General features: G+C 38.7%; 1 protein-coding gene across 1 annotated transcript in view; it reads right to left on the bottom strand.

Moving 5' to 3' along the window:
* The window catches only part of PHLPP1 (PH domain and leucine rich repeat protein phosphatase 1), a 140,939-nt gene that overhangs the window by 46,364 nt on the left and 76,500 nt on the right, over positions 1 to 18,075 (bottom strand). The window contains exons 3-4 of the mRNA XM_065752666.1: positions 13,295 to 13,491; positions 11,006 to 11,131 (exon numbers count right to left, since the gene is read on the bottom strand). Of these exons, the coding sequence (XP_065608738.1) occupies positions 11,006 to 11,131; positions 13,295 to 13,491 (323 nt within the window). The remainder of the gene's footprint in view (positions 1 to 11,005; positions 11,132 to 13,294; positions 13,492 to 18,075) is intronic.

The raw sequence follows: 18,075 nt of genomic DNA, 5'->3' as shown, positions 1-18,075 counted from the left end.
AAAATTTCATCAGTTGTTTTGAAGCTGAATACTGAAATTCTGAATAAAGGGATATTTCAATCTTGCATTTCAACAGACTTAAATGCAGCAAGGCTGCTCATACATTTGTTTGCTATTGTTCATTAGGAGCAAATAGTTCTTCTAGAGCACGATACAATTTTTAAACAAAGCATTGGGCTTCTCACACTCACAGTGGGGAAATCACTGCAGAGTTAGAATGATAATAGGTTAGAAATCTGACAAGAGTATCCCTCTCACAGAGAAAGAATAAAAACTATCCTGAAGAAGATACATGATCTGCAGCAAGGAGGGTTTATTTGAAAAGAGAGGAAAACAAGACATTCCACTGTAATAAAACATCCCAACAAGTTCTCTGGGTTGGGTTCATCGAGCCTGTGCTCCAACAAAAATACTGAAGAGTCAGTGTGGTAACAAGACTTGAGGGAGGAGCTCACAAGACGGATTTGAAACAAGTATTAAGCTCTTACTACGGCTTGTTATGTGCTTCATTTTAAAGTTCTCCCCAAGAATATAACTGCTTCAAACACTTGATATGAAACCAAATTCAAAGGCAATTACGTCATTTTAACTTAAATTAAGAGAAAATAAAAGTCTTTGATGCAACCTTCAACTCCAATGGTTGGACTAGATTATGTTGGAGGTCTCTTCCAGCCTTAATGAGTCTACGAGTGTGTGTATGGATGGATGGATACATCTGTATCTTGTATCTCCCTAAACAGTGTGAAGCCATTACTCAGACCAATCCCTTTGGCACGTCTTCTAATCACATCCAAATCTGCACACAACCCTGATGCTTGCTTTCACATGACATCCGTCACATTTCCAACAGTAATAAAATGGGGGAAATGACTACAGTATTCACAGAATTGTAATGACCTTCTTGATGATAGTATGACAGTCTCACTCACTGCAGCTGCTGCAGAAATTGTAGAGTCCGTGTCCATCTTTGCCACAAAAGACTTGTAACAGTTGCATCAAAAGTGCAACTTGGTCACACAGTACGATCTGTACTTCTGAAGTATCAGTTTTATTGAATTTTTAATAACCAGAAACACAAAGAAACATGATAAAAAATGCGACTCCCTTTCCTGAATCTGATTTTAAACACTTTACAGCCAGTCATTTCATTGTGAAGTCTTCCATTTTAATTCCAGAGGAGTCGCGACATGGTACAGCCAAATAAAACTCACACAGCCCTGGCCTGCAGCATCCTAAGTCCTTTTTTCGGTCTCCATGTATGTACAGCATACTGAAATGCAGTTTCCAAGAAGTGGTATAGAACTGTAGCACACATGACAAGAGAGTCCTGTACCTTCCCACTGCAAATATCAAATTGCTGTCATGATGACTTTTTTCTCTAGCAGCATTAAAATTCAGCTTTATTCTGTAAATATCACTACAACTAATACTGCTGGAGAACTCTGCCTGTGCACATGTCCTACTGCTCTCCAAGTGAAAGCTGCACAAGTGACAAAGAACAAAGAGTCTCCCAAATACAGATGCTTATTTTTATCTAAGTTATTTTTTCAAAAATAACCTATCTTAAACATTATGGAAATGCAGTATGGGTTCACTGTGACTCCTCCATAGCTGGCTATAAAACCACAAATACTTGCATCAACCCATACTCTTGCCTGTTCTGACTCCACAGGGCTAAAAAACTGCTTTGCTTTGTCCAACAGTATAATAGCACCTCTGTCACCAAGCTGTGCAACAAGTCTGATTACAGTCTTTGTTTTAAAGCCTTGGCAATATTACAAAAATGATCTGTTGCTGACAATGGATGTCAGCAATGGATACAGCTGAACCCAGCTGTATGGACAAACACAAGGCTTGTTTACACAAGACCATCTTTTGGTGTGACCTGCAGTGTGAATTTAAACAAATGTAATTATATCTTTTTCCTGTTTACCCTCAGCCCATTCCCTAACAGCTCTATTCAGATAAGAAATTACTATTTAGGACTTCAACAGAGAAGACAATTAAAGTAACTAAACAGCCCACACTGTGAAGGCAGCCAAATTCTCTGACTAGCTGAACCAAGATGATGATGTTAAATTACACCTGCTGTAGACATGCTAATAGAGAAGTAGTGTAATTTTTCTCCTCTAGGATTTGTTTTTAAACAGCTTGATAACTATCACATCCTACCAGTGTAGGATAAAGCTTAACTAAACTGTGATGCATACACTTGAAATATCTAAACTAACCACTTAGAGCAAGAAGGCTCTCCTCAAAACCAGGCTTGTTTCAAATCCTCCTCTCCTCCCTGTTCCAGTGTCACAGCCTTACACGGCAGTGGGACCTTCAGAGCAAGTCGCAGGGCCCCCTCCACCCCAGCTCCACCCTCAAGCACTGAGAAAGCATGCAAGGCCGCCAAGAACTTTAATGAAAGAGGAAAGAAAAGAAATAAAAAGGTTTTCTGTTGCTTTAAAGCCTTATATCTGTGTTTTTTAAATGACAGCTTAAAATGGAGGCAGTCCAAAGGGTGAAAAGTTCAGCGCTTTTCTGGCCTCTCCTTTTTCTTTTCCTACAGACATGCAACTGGATGCATACTGACTAAAGCTAAGAGCCTTGAAAAGAGAAAACAACCTGCAGAGACTTGAAAACAAGTCAGTCATTCAGAAATACACAGGCATAGGTGAGAGCAGGAATTGCCCACAGAGATCAGCGGTGGCAGCAGGCACCTGCGTGATATTGTTCAGAGGCAGCCACCACCACTTCTCAGCCCCTCCCTCAGGTAAGGCTCATGGGCTGTGCAACAGTGCAGCCAGAAACCTGCAAACATCCTGATGCTCAGGGACACAAAGGTTGACCTGACTGCCCTGCTCTTCTCTCCTGAGTTCTAAGGGAAGACATATACAGCATGCAGAAACAGCTCATTTTGACTTCAGGACATTATACAAAGCTGTAGGAACCTCAATGAAGAAGTAATAACAAGCATGAGTATGTGAGGATGGGGGGACGTGAGTAGGTAGTGAAGCACAAGTTGTGCTCCTTCACCTTGCGTGATACAAATTCAGAAGAAATCACATAGATGTGAAAGACAATGACCGCAGTTAAGCATTGGAATCTGGAAAGTGAGCGTTTGTCAGTATGATGGCATTAGTCACCTGACATTTAAAAATGCTTAGACCTGTCTGAAGTTATTCTGGGATAGGAGTATTTTTTGTTCCCTCGCGGAAAACTCTCCTCCTTTACAGACCCAGTACTGATACCAATACTACATAAGCAGTTATATTAACATTAGTTGCTTTAGTACTCACCCCAGGATGTTCACACTGATAAGATCCCTGCAAGGACAAAACTTAAGATGCAACCTGAAGTTAAGGGACAATAATTAGCCCCAGTACTAAACTTCTTATAATTCAGGCACACAAATCTCCATTCGTTAGAGCAAGGAATATCAACATCCTTGAAACAGCTTGGCTGAAAACAAGCTGTTATTCACCACAGAACGTTGCAAAAGAAACAGGTGAGTCTCTAAAAAACAGAAATACTTTGATTATGTTAGATATTAGTTTTTAAGTAAACAAACAGCTGTATAGCCAGTAAGCTTACAATGACTAACTCTCCAGTAAAGGATTCTTTTCAGTGCTTGCTGTAGATTGAATCTCACTAGTGAGACTGTAAGTGCTTCCCAAAGTCTTTCACTTGCCTGACTCTCCCCACTCCCATAAGGAGAAGGGGTTTTGGTTGGTTTTCTGGTGGGTTTTGTTGCTGGCTTTTCTTTTAAGGTAAGCAGTTACATTAGGTCCCTGATTTCTGACAAAGTTTCTCCTACACTGATGTACATGCTGCATCACATAGATTAATTCTACAATAAGATCAACTTTTCACATCATTATTTCATGGTAATTTAGAAAGGTCTTCTAATCCAACACATGCACACACACATTTTTAATGCTAAAAATGAATATAGTTCTGCAGGCCTGGGGCCTAAAACCGGCCTCCAGCACTTACTCCCTCTTGTTGGAGACCTTGTTCCTTCTCCTTCAGCCATAGAAGAAAGAGACCTAACATCCCTAAAATTAGTTTTAGCTAATCTTTTTCTTTCTCCCCCTTTACTATACTGGTTAGACAGGCTCTCAGTCATTCAATTTCACAACTAACTCAGATATGACCTTAATATTATACACACTGAAGTGCTGTGCAGTATGCTAGTCCCTGCAGTTTCCCACCACAGGAAGTGGGTTCTATTCACCACTGACACTTAGGTCTGCTGGGCTTTGTTAAGAGCAGATTGCACTTTTCCTGCTCAGTCCCATCACCTACCACCAGAGACTACTGAAAACACTTCGGGATTATCCTGCACTGAACTCACCTTAAAAGGTAATGCCTGCAACACTTCACACAGCTTCTAGCTGGAGTCTGTTTATTCTTTCCCACATAAATGCAGGAACTGCATAAATTCAGCATCAACACCAGAACCTGATTCAGAGGCTTCAAAGGGCATTACTTGAAAGCTATTCCAGATGTGTGGGTGATAACTAGTTCTCCATTCTCACTCTTGGAGCAGTATTTCAACAGATACTCTATACTGAAGGCAGCAAGTAGAAAATATGGACTGCAGACCCAAAATTTCATCAAGGAAAAAAAAATCAGGAGCAAAGCTATAGTATAGCTAGAACAGAAACTAGGAGAAAAGGCCTGGTCAAAACTTACAACACTTTGGAGTCAGCTGAACTGTGTTAAAAAGGAAATACACCAAAGTACAAAGCTTCCCTCCTGAACCATTAGGAGACACTACAACAAACAGAAATTAACTTCCAAAACATCAATTGGCCTCTAACAACAAAAAGCATACAAGGATAGGTTTTGCAGGGAAAGAGAAGAAAGAATACTTTCAAATGTTATAATCAAAAGAGAAACAAAACTGGCCTCAAGTTTGTTTTGCCTCATCGGCTGTTTTCAATGCAAATCAACAAGAGGCCACCCATAGCCAGAATGCCTAGATATCACTGAAGAACAAAGGTCCCAAATATTGAAGTTTTCACACATACACAAAAAAGGAAGTCAAGTTCCATACAACAGACAGAGGTTTGTTTATTTTTGAATACTTGTAATCACTGCTAAAAGGAAGCTGTGGTTTTATTTTGGGGCATCTATTTTTAGAGAAGGCATTAACTCAATATTGTCATTTTATGGTATTAGAGGGGAAAAAAGGGTTTCCTTTTTCCAAACTTAGAGTCAACACATTTCCCGTAAGAAAGGAAAAACAAAACAAAGAAGACCACACCAAAGCAAACAGAAACCTCTCCACAGTGAAAAATGGGAAAATATTTCAGGGATCTTTTTTTCTGAACTAGATAATGAATCAGTTACAAACAGGCTACCAGTGCTTCTTAGTCTCAGAAATTTAGATAATTGCTATTCTCAAAGAAAACAACCTTTTTGAAGAGCCGTGGATTTGGTAAAAAGTTATTTCTAGAAGATGCCACTGATGTTGGCATTACACCTCACTAGTCACTCTTAGGTCATACACCTATAGAGATTCATTTCCAAGCCTTCAAGCGTCACTAGCATAACAAGCCAGCTACAGCACAGTCAACCATTCAGTGACCAGCAAATCCCTGACCTCCAACCTATCCCCAACATACACATAAACACGGTATACTAGAATCACAGCCATACAGTCAAACAATTCCAGAGAAAACAGGTTTGGGAATAACCCTGCAATTAAGGACTCTGTAAGAATGGTGCAACTCATTACAATACCTAGAAACATATATGAAGCAGGTAAATCGGAGAACAGACAAGGCAAGGAAGGTACGAGGTAGGGCTAATTTAACCACAGGACTGTTTCTTTCAAGTTGCCTTTACAGGCTGAAGGCCACATTTTGTGTTAAAACACTGCAAAATCTGTTTTCCACCCACAACCAATAACCTTCCAGTACCTCAAAGGTAAATGAAGGTATCAGTCTTATCAGTATCACACAATTGCTACTCTCTACTGTTTACCAAAACCATTCCTATAAAACACACAAGTCTATCAGCTTGGACTCCTATTTTGGAAGCATATTTGCAGAATTGCAACAAGACTCGAGTTAATTTTAAATTCTACAGAACTTATCTGTAGAAATGTGGCCTACAGCACCAATCTCGTATGTAGTCAGAACTCTTATTTCTACTGAGGAAAAACAGTAATGGGATTTTACAGATCAGCTTCATTGTTTTCTAATAACTAACACTCCCACAACTCAATGTACTCCATCACAAAACTGCTGTCCTAAAAAAATGCCTAGAAGAATGAGCAATGCAGCTAGTCAGTGCAAATCAACTGCAGGGAAAAAATGCTGAAAAGTTAATCCTGCACTGATGTTTTAGATACACCTCTACACAAGCTTAAGACAACTGCTTTATAGGTCCCTTCACTATTTCTATAAAATTAATTAAATTGAGATTTTTGTTTTCTGCCAGTTTCACAGCGCAAATGGATTTACGTACAGCATACTCTGCCATGACGTGAAAGGAGTAAGGTCCCTCTCCCTTCAATTTGCTACTCTTGCTCTTTTTAGAGCATTTAAAACATGATGTGCACTGCCATCATGACTTACTCTATCCTAGCAGCAGGCTTTGATTGCCCTGAATGGCACAGATGTTTCCACTGGAAGCTTAAAGACAAAGGTTACTGAAACAGAGGAGGGAAAATACTCATACAAAGGTACACAGGAGAAAACTCTCAAGTTTGAAGCTTTAAATCAAGGATCACTTTCTGTATACTGTATATTCCTCTTTTGTTGTTGTTGTTTTTAATGGGAGTGTTGGGGATTTTTTTTCTGTATAGGTACAAATCTACCCTGGCACCTACACCCCACTCAAGAGCTCATTCCTCAGTAAACATGCTATTGTTACAGGAGCAGCAGCACAATTAAGCTGTATTCAGGCAAAGGACAGAAGCATGCCCTTGTACATCTTCATCTACCTGTATTTCATGTGGCCACACACAGGCAGCTCACATGAAACAGTCATGAATTATTCAGTCCTTGTCTCTCATTGCCTCTTCTACCTGCCCCACTGAACTGAGCACTATAGCAGGAAACAGTTGTTGCAAGAAGCTGTCAACACACTTCCTGCCCTTCCAGAGCAAACGTGGGGGAAGTTCTGCAGTCAGATAACCCGGTTCAGCATGCACAGGGATGCACGCTGCTTCCAAGAAAACAAAATTGTGCAGTGCACCTTTACTTCAGCTGTGCAATACTGAATTCTGGATAATAAACATAGATATCTCCATTTAATTGTATGCCTTGAAATATGGAGCACTGATAATCCTTTTTCCCACTAGCTAAATCATCTATGCCATTAGTCATGTAGTAGTCAACACAGCAATTTCACATAATGAAAAATGCTAAACTGAGTGCAGCTGTTACAAGTGCCATACAGCAGGAACACATCACCACATCCCAAATACAAGCCTCACAACTGCAAGTTCAACCACTCCATTACACTTCACACAGCAGAACACCTTCTCTTCTGTGTTAAGAATGCAGCTTCTTTAGTTCAATCATTCCACTCATCTTCCACAATTTTGGAAGCACCAAAGGAGGAAAGCCCTCTTTACGTATTCCTCACTGTTAACTGCACGTTCTCCTCCTGTCCTTCTGCAGATTATATCTGAGTAGTAAACAGCAGCAGAAATTGTGCAAATTCCAGCACTGTCATGCCATCTTCATGCAGACAAAATTCTTTGAAGCCATAAAGATGTCCTTCTCTCCCCCCACTCCCCATTGCTCCCTACAGTTATATAAGCTTATTCTTCAACATTTGGCAACAGAACAAGTATATTAGATCACAAAGGACAAAGTTTGTTTCTGTTGTTTTCCTTTTGAGCTTCCTTAATTAGGACTCCAGTATTTGGAAACTAAAAAGAAAAAGCAGTGTGGTACTGAAAACTATCAATATTAACGAAGAAGCCACATTTCCAGCTTTTAAAAATATTCTGTTTGAGGTTAGATCTGCATATCTAAAAGTGACCTATTTGGAGTAAGTATGCCACTGAGTTCAATATTTAGGGCGGTATTTGTGCAATAATTTTAGTCAGCCCTAAAAACTAGAGCTCTGTTCACCTCAAGATACGTACTCATACAAGAAAAACAATCAAAAAATCTATTCATAAATCTCTTCCAAAAATGTACTGGGGCAGAGCATCGGAGCTGCTTTGGTTAGGATATATTTGACTTTTAGAATGAATCAGATTATACAAGAGTGATGTTCACTTTTAATTAAGCTAAACCCAACCCTCCACAAACACAAATTCAAATCTTCTCTAGCATACATTTACTTATTGTAGAAGTGACGCATTAAGATTTCTCTCATTCTGCAACGCTCCTAAAAAGTCAACACTGCCAATATTCTGTGGGGAAAAAGACTGCAGAGCAAGCATTTTTCAAAGTCTCCTTTCAAGATTAAGCCTGTTATTCACAAGTTAAAATAGCATCCTTTGGCTCTTCTGAGGTACACAGAAAACATTAAGTATTTTTACGTAGTTAAAAACTCAATTGAGAAACTATAATGAAATATTTTATCCATGATTGCTTTCTGTATTAAAATTTATATTAGAAGCAAGTATGAGAAAACACTGTTTTCAGCGGCATGCATCGGGAGCATGAAGGACTACAAAAAAAGCTATCAGTTAATGTAACTAAGTTAACAAGAAAGTCAGTTTCTAAACTAATGCCATTACACAACAGTTATGCTTAAAACACACTTAGATTATTAATCAAAATTCATAAAGAGCAAGCATTTTATACCAGTTCTTTTTAAACTGAGGTTTTGTAACCCACAGAACGCAACTAGAAGCTGGAAGTTGGAGAGCTGTATTTCCCTTCCTAGATTTGCTCGTCTTTAGACATACAACACTATACAGTGCTTTCATGGTTAGCATTTAAACTTCTCTGAACTCGAGTAGTTTCCATGTTCACAACACGTGAGGCAGACTACCTTACATAATTTTATTTTGTCCTCTACATGACAGTTCTGGTTTGCCTCAGCTACAAAACTGAAAATGAAACTTACTTATTTGTGCACATAGATTGGGAACAATTAACCTTACAGTTAAGCATCTGGACATGGATAGCATCAGCTAGAGTAAGTTAGAGTTTCTTTCCAGCATTACTGGTTTCTGTTCTTCAGGAACTGTTACAGCACAGTGCTTCCCACACAACTGTCTTGCATACAATCATGCCTGTGTCTTTCAGCCCAAGGACAGAAAACCCGAACATTGAAAAGGCAAATAGAAGTGGCAACATGCAGACTCCAGGAATCTTGAAAGCTAAGTCTCATTTGTAGGGAGTTGGAGGAGTAGTGGATTGGGGAAAATTAAGCCTCTTTTTTTTTTTCTTTAAGTGCGTTCTACCAAAAAGTAAGGTTTCCTCAGTTCTGAGGGCCTGAAAAGACAGAGACTATGCATTTTATTTCTACCCCTGCATAAGAAAAAACAGGAGGATCTCATGAGTGCATGGGGGATATGTTCTCATACTGGCTACCTTCCCAATGCTGTTAGTCATTTGGATGAACCAGAGAGAAAAAGAGAAGCACAGCAAGGCACAGAGTGAGCTTATGCTGCCAGTAATTCAGAAGGGCTTTATGGCCATTTATCTCTACTTCTGAAGTTCATTGTTTTACACTATTTTTTCCTCACTCATTACATTTGTCTTTCATTTATCTGATGTCAATGCCTCTGGAGATGAAAGGACATTACTCTCCCAGACAGAACCACCAAGCGGCAAGAACTCAAGAATCTGACAGACCATACCTTACTGACTCACAAATGTGCACTGGGGATTCATACCTTGTGCCTGAACAGACCCAACAGGGATGCCAAAAGAGAGTCTTTTTAAAAGACTTAAAAACTTAGAGAAAACACAAAGGATACTTTAAACGATGCGTGTGCTGGGAGGTGCAATAGTTATTGCTTAAAAGAAAGTTTGACAAAATAATCAAGTCTTTTTTTTTTAAAAAAAAAAAAAGACAAATGTGCAACTCCGGCTGTACCACTGTCAGTATGTTGGACAAATTACTGCAACCTAAAAAGAACAAACAGCTCTAGTGTGTCAAAAAGATTTCCAAGTAGTACTACACAAAAACTAGTTGCTTAACATAGCAAAGAGCATGAATAACCCTATCAAGTAATAACCAATGGAAAGTTTAGGAACCACTAGAAAATGAAAGAGTGCTGACAGCACAACAAAAGAACTTGCAGAGTGGAAAAAAAAACCCACAGCTATCAGTCTCAGCATACACAAAATACTTCAGAGAAGCTTTATCCAGAAGTAGCAGGGATTTAGATAAACCAGGTAATTGTAAAAAAGAATATATATGTCAACAACAACAAAAAGAAACCCCACAAAACAACACAGCCTTTCAACAATGCAAAGTGAAACTGAATTGCCAAAGGAAATAATGCAAGACAGATTCCTATTAAAAAAGCCTGCTGTAACAGCATAAAATTTACCTTAGGAAGGAATTAATTAGTAAGTTTTTTCTAACTGACAAATTTTTTGCTTATTAAAAAAAAAGAAAACCAATTGCAAAACTGAAGAGTGATTCTGCAACCAAGCAAGGAAACAGCCCCTCAGCTCTAGGAACGTAGGCTTTGGGATCTGTGTTGGGAGCTAATTAATAAAACCTTAAATTGTGTCTAAATTTTTCAATACAGCCTTTTAAATTTTTAGGTCTGACAGTTATATTTGTCATCATTTATGTTCTAATGATCTCACTCCATCCAGATGGATCAGATGAGAAAAAGGAGACAATTTAACACAGCACTTTGCTTACACAATCTCAATACAGAAATCTCTGCATCGACAAAAAGAAATCACCTCGCTACTGCCTGTTATCAAGAGCTCCCAAAGAACTCCATTCTCTCTGTGCACTACAAAGAACAGAACAAGCTCATAATAATTACATTGCACATTACATTGCTGTACGGAGGACAGAACCAAGGGTAACACTATAAATCCCATTCAGGAATTAATGTTCTCACCTTTGATGCTTGTCGAAGCCATCGTAAGTATTCAGTGAAGTTATCGAAACAAATGTAGTAAGTCTGGCTTTGAGGTCCAGAGGAGCTAAATGCTAAGCAGTGCTGGTGCTTCTTCACTTCTTCCACCTACAGTAAAGGCATAAAACTATTAGTGAATAAGAAACAAAAACTGCTCTACAGAGGACCACAGAGAAAATTAATGTGTCCAAGAGGAGCTCTACAAGTAGAGTTGTACTAAACCCTCTCAAGTACTTAAGCTGGATCTTAACTATCAAATATTTATGCAATTTACACAAGCAAGGAATAAGAACAGAGTCAAAACCTTTAAGCTTGCTTGTCTGTTTTCCAGAATACTAGACATACTTCTAAAACAAACAAAGCATCTGAAAAAATCCCTAGCCACATGACAATCTCTTGTCATATATGCAAACTGGAGATGCTTCAGGCAGATAAATTTGTTTAACAATTTGAGTTTGAGCTGATAGTGGAAGGCAATACTGAAAAAAATATATGTTGCTGCTATTTTCAACATTAAGGTTTCTCTGGAGATTGCTTCCTTTGAACCTGGTTTGCTTTTCTTCCCCCCCCCTCCCCCCCCCAAAGGTATCTGCAACCTTATTTTTGGTTGCTATCTTCAGTACAGCAAGCAAGATACAAAGAAACAATAATAAAGAAGGAAAGCACCAAGAATGACATTTTAAGAGACTGAGCACCATAGAAGGCCTCCTAAGGAAGCACATCTACAGCTGTCTTCACACAATCTAAAGAAGCACAATTTATATTTCCGATTATTAAAATCAAGCTTAACCAAATGCTTCTCATACACCCCAATTAAATTCTTTGGCATTTCTCATCTCACTAAAAACACCCCAGAATACATCATCCTGCTACCACACACGCGCAGTCCCACACAACTTATGGTCTCAGTGTCTCAGCACCACATTCTGGAAAGCCTTTGCAAACCAGGAAGTACAGAGTATTTATGAGGTTTAGAAAAAATATTTTCTGAGTGATAATTTAAAAAACACTAAGTTCTGTGCCAAGCATCCTCCACTCAAGCTTCATCAGCAGAAGCCCCCAGTACATTTTTTTTCCTCTGCTTGGTTCTCCTTTTCTTTTAAAATTTGCAGTCAACTTGCAGCTTTACAGTCTTCATGTTCTATGTTTTGTGAGGTATTTATTTGCAAAAAGGATACTTTTTGTTTTGTTTTGTTTTTAATTAAATAAAAATGTTTTCCTCTCAAAGAGAAGGACAAAGACCAGAATTCTTCCCTCATCAGTGTGCTGCAGCTAGGAATACAGCTCAGTGCCAGAGTTCACACACTGCTGCTAAAGGAGTGGAAAATATCTCTACTTTGGTACCTCCAGGGAAGAGCTGAAGAATCATGAAAGTGTGAGAGAAAAGAACTTATAGAAGTTATTACTGTCCACATTGCTAGTATATAACAACATATCAATTCCAGTCTTCACATATTATATTATGAAGTTTTTTCCTCTCCCAGTAACTCCTAAGAATCAAACTTAATTGGTATACAAAGTAAAAAAAAACAGCATTATTTCAGGCGTGAATTCATCCTCTGACTAATGTTTCTCTTCCCATTACCTTGGCTAACCAAGCCAATAGTAGCACTCAAACAATATTCGGGCTGAATTGGTAATGGTGTAAATCTTACTGTCTTCACTAAAGTTCCACAGATCTAAGAGCAAATGAGGGTGGAAAGGATCTCTGAAGGACATCTTGTTCAAAGCTCCTTCTTAATCAGGGCCATCTAAAGTACACTGTCCAGGACCAGGCAACTTTTGTTGCTGCTGACATTAGATCACTAGCGATGCTGAAAATTAAGAAAAAAAACACAACAGAAAACCAACCCAGAATACGTACAAGAACTACTGTTACTGCTGATTTTCAGATCTTAGAGTAACACAACAAACACAACATGGATAAAAAATGATGAAAAGACATGGCAAACTTCATACAAAATACAGATTCATGCATTCTTTGGTTGTGAACTTCTATACATAAGGAATACTATTATGTGTACAAAACACTGCATGTGAGGCAGCTGAATGTATTCTCACTTTTCCTTATCATGTCAATCCAAACATTCCAAATCATTAAGTATGAATCTTACTGTAAACAAAAATTAGTTATATACCCTGATTTTCTCCCCAAGAAACAAGCTTTTGTGAGGGGTTAGGAATCACGGTAAATAAAAGTGATCATATCCATGAAAAAGATAGGGGTTAACCAAACAAATGCATAAAGTAAGAGTAAAAATAAAATCTTACTTTGCCACCAATTAAAGGGAGGACATGCATCTTTCCTGTCTGGCTTTCTTTTACTGATGAGACAATTAGGCATGTTCCACAAAGGATAGCTTGACGTCTTGTCCATCTGTTGACTGGCAAATGTATTTTCCCTTTTCGAACATTGTACATTCCTGAGAGCTGAATCCGCTCGGAGCTGCCAATGCTGTGGGGCTTTCCTGAAATGGAAACAAAAACATCCATTTAATCATGGAAAATTTCTGCCTCTTTCATTCAAGTCATCCTGGGACTTCATCATCTAGTTCTTTAGTTATGGACCACAGTGAAACAAGCGACAACAGCTTCAAAATCACGTAGTTGATACTCTGTTACCTTCATTTAGGTATGTGCAAAAAAGGTGTTGTAATGCATGCACACTCACACCTTTGCATTTCCATCCTTAACATCAGGGTTGAATAGCTTCAGTAGCTACCCTAAGTATACAGTTCCTACTCATTTTCCAGCCCATCTGTTCAGTCCAAACACCACAGCAGAGGTAGCACGCAACGAAAGCCACAATGTGCACAGATGCAATCCCTGAAAGACCCTGCTTAAGACTGAGAAGAACTTCAAAGACAGTGCAGTACTTCTGTGTATATTACAATGAATTCACTATTTATGATTTAGATTATTAGCAAGGCTAACCAATTAGACCAAATCAGTTAAATGATGGTTTACATGGCTCAGATTCTACTAACTATTAAGAATATTCTACTCTGCAAAAGCCATCATTAAGAAGGACAACACAAAGACAAATCTTTCTCATCTCTGTAAGAACTCATCTCTGAGTTCTTTTAGGACATAGATAGGAAGAAGCACAATTTATAAACTTCTAATCTGAAGAATTTATCTATTTCAAGTTCCTGTATCAAACCCTGAGTAATCCAGCCTTTCTTCTATTTGGATTCATTCAAATATACTAGTATAGACAAAGTAATCATGGTCAAGGTAATTAAGTTGAGATTTCTTGAAAGGCACCAGTACTAATGAAACTTTGCAAAGGTGTTCCCATGGATGAAGAACTGAAGGCTACAGAAACTTCAGGTAGCTCCCAAATCACAAAGCAAGAAAAACCATTCATATTCCTACACTAATACTTAACAAAATTGTTAAATTAATAAATCAAAGTGTTAATAACTAGTTGGTTCTCCAGAAAAGCAGTGAGTTGATCCTCTGAAAATATTGGAATTAGAAGAGAACAGCGCTAATGAAACTGAAGCAGTGACACACTATATATCTAACTTGTTATTACTAATCTTGTTTGTACAACAGCTCATTTGTCTCAAATGAGTCTCTTCTTGCCTTCAGATTACTTAAGTGAAGACAACTACCAGATGGCCACCCCACCATAGTTCTCTCACCCATACCTACCTCATGCCAATTCTTATCCTTATCTTAAGAAGTTCCCTTCCCGAATCTTCCTTCCAGATTAATGAGCCAATGGCTAGGCACAGCTAACCTCAAGTCTTGCTCAGTTCAAATAAACAGTACCTTTAGGCTACTGATGCCTGCTAGTTTGGATCTGCAGGAATGTTACTGCCATCTGAAGCTAAAAGACAAACCTCAACGCTAATAAAAACCTGGGTGCCCTAAGAATGCAGTAACTTCATTACTGACCAAATTCAAATCCAACAACATAAGCTGTGATTAAACACTTATCTGAGGCCTGATAGAACACATGAAAGTAGAGAATATCCATTCTTTATAAAGCCATAGTACTGCTAGGGAATACAAGCAAGTAAAATAGATCAGCTCAACCCTAACTAAACACAAAAGCCAAATCAATATGAAATACAAAACTCATGATTGCTAAAGTAATAAATACTTTGTCTGTGCAGAATGATGGACTTGATACTGCAAAGCTTTGATCAAAGAAACTGCTACATGACAAAAACACGAAAGTTTCTGTAACAGAATACAAAGTTACTATGAATTGTCACAAGTACAGCTGTATAAGGAACAGTTGTCAGGACTAAGGACAGTTTCCATTCAAAAGTGGTATTTCGAGTAAGGCTGTTCTGGGTAGAAAACACCAATCCTCTGAAGTCCTTTTGGATTATGGTGTAGATAAAGAACATGAGATCCCACTGCAGTGCTGCACCCCTGGCATGAAACATGAGAACATTCAGAAACAACAGAGAAGTAACATTACCCTATCTTCTGTACTGGCAAAATGATTACTGGGATATGACAGCAGGTGCTCACAATTCACAAAGGGAGCTGGAAAATTAAAGAATCCTCAGAAAGACACAGGAAAATAGCCAGGAACCTGCTTCCTGGAACATGATTAAACCATTTGTTTAGCTCCATGAAGTTAGGTACAGCTGGACCTGAAAAACTACCCGATAGCATCTAAATAGAAGTTCTTCAAACTGCAGGTAAATGCAGAGGCAGTTAAGTTGCAAGTCACATTAATAATTAGCATCATTCGTTCACTAGAAAACTCAGAACAGAGCTATCACAAAGTCTCCATGCTAGATATGAACTGTGCTTTTTCTCTCACATCACAGACATCTTTGACAGAAAAATTACCAGGGTAAAAGTTTCCAGCTATAAAGGTTTTTACAACACTCCCTTCAAATTCAAAGCACTAATAAGACATTTTCTTAGCAAGTACTGTCCATTGCTACATTAAAGCTAAAAGATTCTTGATGACACACAAAACTAAAATATTGAGCCTATTTCATGGTAGCATAAGGTTTTTCTTCTTATTTTTGTCTACATCACTACATAACTTGCAAAACCTATAGTTGATGATGGATCACAACGTTGCCTGAGATGCAATCTGCTCATGTATCATTCAGTTTTCTTCCTACTGAAGGGTTGTTATCATTCAGACTTAATAGTACCAAAAAAAAAAAAACCAAAAAAACCCAAACCAAACAACTTCAGAAGCTGCTGCCTTTGTTTTTAACTACAGGTTAGGTAAAGATCTCTAAATGCAGTGAAGTTTTGCAGGTAATTCAAAGTAAAAGCTGACTGAAAAGAAGCAAACTTGTTGACTGAATGATAAGCCTGAACAATGCTTAAGAGCTCAGAGATTTGCTGGTAGAAGATCACGTACAGGCAGGAAAAGTTGAAATGAGAGCAGGTTATGGAATTACACCCACAACAAAAGAGGGATGGGACTTGAGAAAGGTGCAACAATCCTAATAATGCTTGCTGCTCCTCACTTCACCGAGGAGAGCAGCAGGTGGCAGAGTGTCACTCCACCCCACAGCCAGCTCCTGCCAGAGAGCTCACCACTGGTGCTGAGGGAGCAGGAAGAAAAGTTCACGTGTACCCATGCTCTTTTACAACTTGAAAACCTACCAGCTGAGAAGGCACCAGCAATTAGTACAAATGACCTTTTCCCTCAACAGATACAGAAGCGATGGGACAATAAGAACTTCACCAGAATAACTTGTGCTCTTTGATCCTTCGCCTAAAGGTATGGTATAATCAGAGTGCCACTGCCAAACAACAGTTAAGCAACCTACCAGTGCTGGTGAAAACACTTTTTTCAGTAAAAGGATCACCCGTTCTGAAATCATCCTCTGTCTCAGACCTCCCACTTGAGATTCAGAAGATAGCATGAGATTCATGTTAAGATTTTTCTTCAGTTTTAACTATACCCAGAGGGAGCAGACAAGTTTTCAGCAGGGCCTGTGATATTATACTGAAGCTGACAGTTGCACAGATAAAAAGGTAATGATCCTTTGCAACTTGAAACACAAATTCAAATTGTGCCAAAAGCTTGAAGATAATTATTGTTGCCTCAATCAGAGTGGAGACAAATAAGCCAGACCATGTAGAAGACTTGCATACCAGAAAATGTTTTTCAAACGTTAAGTCCAACCAGAACAGTTGGAGTGTTTTAGCAAGAAACCATAAAAAGATTATTTTTCATTCTTGTCAGGACTCCAAAACTACTGCAGCTCCTAAGCACACCCACAACAGGACTTTTGTTCTGCACGAAGCATTAGAGGAGATGCCTCAAGGAATTACAAACAGACCACTCATTTGGCTATCTTGACATTCATGGTTGAATTCCTCTCCATTTCAACTTGTCCTAAGTCCTGGAGGGAAACTACTGGTTTTTAAAACAGGGACAGGGAAAAGTAGGGAATTTGATCAAAATGGTAGGACAGCTCTCTAGAACCATGAACTATTCACAGGAAGCATGGATGGGACACCAGACACCTTTCAGTGATCTTAAAACACAAAGACTTTGCAATGAGCAGCTCAAGGAAGCCACCACTACACAATCTACTGACTCTTACCTAGTGCAAAGACTTCAAATCTTACTAAATACCCACAGTCACTTGCTTTGGATGCTGAGTAGAGCTCTTCACCCTAGCAATAGAAGGCATATGGAATATATTACCATCAGAAATTATGAAATACCAACTCATTACAGGACATAAAAGAGTATTCGGAAGAGAAAGCTCTTGAAACTCTATGGCTGATTAAGTTGCAAGTACTTATTATTTCACTCTGTTTGAAAAGTACAGCCAATGAAGTCTGCCTCTAAAGAACTATTTAAGACACTACCAAAATAAAAGTGGAAGAAAGCATTGACAAAAGAGACACATTCACTTTTGAGCATCAGGTTTTACTTTTATTGCTAACTTTGGTCTGACAGAATGAAAGCCAACAGTTCTGAGATGCACATGGCACAGTTGGCTGGCTCACTGGAAGGACCAGACTGCCTTTGCCGAGCACTTGCAGGTACCAGTGGTATCAAAGGCTGGATGCTCAGTGGTGACAGTGGCCGAGTTCAA

This window comes from Cyrtonyx montezumae, unplaced genomic scaffold (genome assembly GCF_038088225.1).
Source record: "Cyrtonyx montezumae isolate F1298 unplaced genomic scaffold, pur_monq_1.0 scaffold_8, whole genome shotgun sequence".
Lineage (NCBI taxonomy): Eukaryota > Metazoa > Chordata > Aves > Galliformes > Odontophoridae > Cyrtonyx > Cyrtonyx montezumae.
This window is presented reverse-complemented; position numbering and strand designations above follow the sequence as displayed.